Source organism: Sorghum bicolor, chromosome 3 (assembly GCF_000003195.3).
Source record: "Sorghum bicolor cultivar BTx623 chromosome 3, Sorghum_bicolor_NCBIv3, whole genome shotgun sequence".
Taxonomy (NCBI): Eukaryota; Viridiplantae; Streptophyta; class Magnoliopsida; order Poales; family Poaceae; genus Sorghum; species Sorghum bicolor.
The window spans coordinates 13,726,018-13,730,199 of record NC_012872.2 but is presented as its reverse complement, the minus strand read 5'-3'; the positions used below and the strand labels follow the sequence as shown (position 1 = coordinate 13,730,199).

Here is a 4,182-nt window from a genome sequence, read left to right as displayed (position 1 = left end):
ATAAACTACTACCGTGGGTATACCCCAAGGTAGACTGCCGACCAGCTTTCGTCGACAAGGAGGATATTTGATAATTTTTTATTTTTAAGGAGCTATTTTACCAAACTGTTGAATAAAGTTTTTTTCTCTTTTTACTAAAATATTAAGATAGTGAGGCCTTGTTTAGATCCCACCAAAAACTAAAAACTTTTTAAGATTCTCCGTTACATCGAATCTTACGGCATACGCATGGAGCATTAAATATAGACAAAAACAAAAACTAATTGCACAGTTTGCCTGTAAATCACGAGACGAATCTTTTAAGCCTAGTTACTCTATGTTTGGACAATGTTTGTCAAATAAAAATAAAAGTGCTACAGTAGCGAAATCTAAAAGGTTTTTACAACTAAGGCCTCGTTTACTTCCACTCAAAAATCCAAAATTTTTCAAAATTTCCCGTCACATCGAATCTTTAGACGTATGCATGGAGTATTAAATATAGACGAAAATAAAGACTAATTGCACAGTTTGATTTGTATTGACGAGACAAATCTTTTGAATCTAGTTAGTCCATGGTTGGACAATAATTACCAGAAACAAACGAAAATGCTATAGTGTCGCGAAATTTTTTTGTTGAGGAACTAAACACGGCCTAAGACCTTGTTTAGTTCCAAATTTTTTTAGGGAACGGGCACTGTAGCAATTTTGTTTGTATGTGACAAATATTGTCTAATTATAGACTAACTAGGCTTAAAAGATTTGTCTTGCAAATTACAAATAAACTGTGTAATTAGTTTTTATTTTTATTTATATTTAATGCTCCATGCATATGTCCAAATACGTGTGTCTAAAATTTTAATATAATAGAGAATTCTAAAAAAATTTAGATTTTAGAAAGGAACTAAACAAGGCCTAAACAAGGCTGAGTTATCTTAGAGATGCTCAACCATACGGTACAATTGGGTCTTGTTTAGATGTGAAAAACTTTTGGATTTCGCTACTGTAGCACTTTCGTTTGTTTGTGGTAAATATTGTTCAATGATAGACTAACTAGGGTCAAAAGATTCGTCTTGTGATTTACAGTCAAACTGTGTGATTAGTTTTTATTTTCGTCTATATTTAATACTTCATGCATGTGTCGAAAGATTTGATGTGACAAGAAATCTTGAAAACTTTTTGAATTTCGGGTGAACTAAACAAGGTATCTGAATTGCGATACACTTTATGGAAAACAACGTCCAATAAATTGTATCGTAAATAGGAGTATATCCGTGTAGATTCCAAAACGGGCGCTCGCGTCTCCGTTTCCCACACGCCAAAGGTGTGAAATCTGAAGCATCATCGCTTATTCTGCCCTACCCAAAACGAGGTCGGCGACCACCCTCGCACCGCGCACGCGTGGCGGTAGCCCAGCACTCCTGCCCGCGCACGGTACCTAGGCTCCGCCCCCCGCAACGGCCACCTGCCGGTCACAGACCCGCGTCGCCCACCGGCAGCCGCCGTCCTCTCGCGTCTCTTACCTCACGCGCGGATAAATAGCAAAGCACCTCTCTGCTTCTCCGCCATTTCTTTCCTGTTCGGATCGGGTCAGGTCAGTGCTCCGTGTTGCGTCCCCTAACAAGAAGAAAGAAGAAAAGAAAAAGGAGAGTTTCTTTCGGGTCGTCCTTCTCTCGGATTGTCGAAAGGCCGCTCCTTTAGGAGATTTGCGCGCTTCTCGTCGAGATTAGTCGTCCGGTGTTCGGATCGAGCTGTTTGGGGTGGAGGAATTTTGAGGCCAAGACAAGAAGAGAGTCGGAATCGGATCGGGAGTTCTTGTGGTCCGAGGTTGCGGGAAAAAAAGCGAGGGATTTTTGGGAGGATTTCTTGTTTGAGGGGAAAAAAATCGGTTTGTTGAGCGGATTAGAGGCGGAGATGGGAGCCGGGGCTGAGGTCATGCATCAGGTCGTGCCGCTGCTGGAGCCGCCGTTCCACCGGTGCGTCGTTAAGAGCGTCGATGTCATGGAGGAGGTGGTCACCGTGGCGCCTGGGCAGGTGCAGCCGGCGACGTCGCCGAAGGCGGTGGTGGAGGTTGCCGTAGAGGTGCCCGATCTGGTGAGTTTTCGATTTCAGCTGAGCAGAAGTTTCGGTTTTTTTTTCTTCTGTTAATTAATTAATGTTGTGGTTTGGTCAAATTTTACTTGGATCACCAAAGGAAATTATACTTCGTGTAGTATTTGCTCTGCTTTCGAATATGTCTTCTCGAGTACGATAATATGGTGAATTGCAGGAATTGATAATTGCTTAAATTTCCAAGGAGCAGGGCTTTCTTTCCTCTCTTTTTTTTTGGGGGGGGGGGGGGGTTGCTGTTTCTGTTTGTTCATATCGATTTGTGTAGCATATATATTGATAAGTTGTATATTTGAAATGTGTAGCTGCCTCCTAAATTCGTTGCTGAAGTTATCTTAGATTCTACCCTCTTGTGACGTATTGCTGGCTTCGTCTTTGTAATTGGTTGTGCTACTTAATCAATTGATTGTTATGCGTGTAGAACAAAAAAGGATAGTTGTTTGGTCAATTCAATACGTCATAGTTGGTGGCTCTTAATTAGAACCAGAACAAAAGTTCATGATGTGTTTTGTGTTAATTAAACATATCAGAGAAGCAAATTCTAGGTTTATATCACATTATATGTGACTACAAAGACGCCAGCATAGCTAACAGTTTTGTGCTTGATGCAGGAGTTCAAGAGAGCTTCTAATGCTGGGAGTAGTGTATCTGCAGAACAACTGCAATTTGTCCCTAGCATTAGATCTGGTAGCTTTGCTGATATTGGGCCTAGGCGGTTCATGGAAGACGAACATATTAGAATTGATGATCTTTCTGGTCATCTTGGCTCACTGTTGATGGTCTCTGCACCTAGCGCCTTCTATGGGGTATGTACTGTGAATGATGTTAGGCTAATTATTATAATCATAAGTTCACGACCTAAATTTCTGAACCCAATTGAAAGTGATTTCTCTTTTGCCATTTAGGTGTTTGATGGTCATGGGGGTTCAGATGCAGCAGCCTACATGAAAACACATGCAATGAGGTTGTTCTTTGAAGATGCTGACTTCCCTCAAACATCACAAGAAGATGAAATATATGCTGGATCTGTTGAGGATTCAGTCCGCAAAGCTTTCTTGCGGGCTGACCTTGCTCTTGCTGATGATTCCGTCATCAACCGTTCTTCTGGCACCACAGCGCTGACAGCATTGGTCCTCGGGAGGTAAGTTGAAAATGGAACCCAAACCTCTAGTAGAGATCTTAATTGTCGTTTCAGTGATGTGATGTGGTGTGGTAAACCATTCTAATCTGTGGTTCCTATCTTGCAGGCAATTGTTAGTAGCAAATGTTGGGGATTGCCGTGCAGTCCTGTGTAGGAAAGGAACAGCGGTGGAGATTTCAAAGGATCACAGGCCGACATATGACGCAGAGCGTCAAAGGGTTATCGAGTGTGGTGGATACATTGAGGATGGCTACCTCAACGGTGTACTCTCTGTGACCCGGGCTTTAGGGGACTGGGATATGAAACTGCCCCAAGGCTCTCCATCGCCTCTTATCGCTGAGCCAGAGATACACTGGACCACCCTGACAGAGGAAGATGAGTTCCTCATCATTGGCTGCGATGGCATATGGGACGTGATGAGCAGCCAGCACGCGGTGAGCACGGTCCGAAAGGGGCTCCGGAGGCACGATGACCCTGAGCGGTGTGCTCGGGAGCTTGCCATGGAAGCGAAGAGGCTTGAGACCTTTGACAACCTCACTGTGATCATCGTGTGCTTTGTCCCTGACCTCGCGGGGGCTGCCTCAGCAGCTGCGCCTTCTTCAGAGCAGGCTCCGGCTCCCGCTGGAAGGATCAGGTGCTGCAAGAGCCTGTCGCCGGAGGCACTCTGCAAGCTGAGGAGATGGCTTGAGTCTGACCATTAGACGCTGCTGTAGAGAGAGGCCTGTGTTTCTGTGCTGTGGCTGTGTAAATATTTCTGCGCTGATGTTGTTCGTACGTCTAGTACGGCTGTGCTTACACGGCCAGCAATTTTGTAGCGAGTTCCTGAGGCCGCGGCGCCGCCTCTTTTGTTTCACACCGTTTTGTTGGATGTACATACCATTGTTGCCGTTGCTACTCGGTGCGGCTCAGTTTGGCAGAGGGGATATCTGGCCTCAATTCGTTTGTCTTATAAGCTA

The 4,182-nt window shown here is 44.3% G+C and overlaps 1 protein-coding gene across 1 annotated transcript; it reads left to right on the top strand.

Moving 5' to 3' along the window:
- Positions 1,323-4,182, top strand: LOC8078159 (probable protein phosphatase 2C 2). The gene is made up of 4 exons (XM_002457667.2): positions 1,323-2,070; positions 2,697-2,891; positions 2,991-3,226; positions 3,333-4,182. Exons 1-4 carry the CDS (start codon positions 1,891-1,893, stop codon positions 3,925-3,927), a joined length of 1,206 nt encoding a protein of 401 aa, XP_002457712.1. The 5' UTR covers positions 1,323-1,890; the 3' UTR covers positions 3,928-4,182.

Excerpts from the sequence above, each read along its gene's own strand:
- LOC8078159 (XM_002457667.2), top strand. The coding sequence starts at position 1,891 with ATGGGAGCCGGGGCTGAGGTCATGCATCAGGTCGTGCCGCTGCTGGAG. Across the intron at positions 2,071-2,696 it reads CCGTAGAGGTGCCCGATCTG|GAGTTCAAGAGAGCTTCTAA; the intron begins GTGAGTTTTCGA and ends TGCTTGATGCAG. Across the intron at positions 2,892-2,990 it reads CACCTAGCGCCTTCTATGGG|GTGTTTGATGGTCATGGGGG; the intron begins GTATGTACTGTG and ends TTTGCCATTTAG.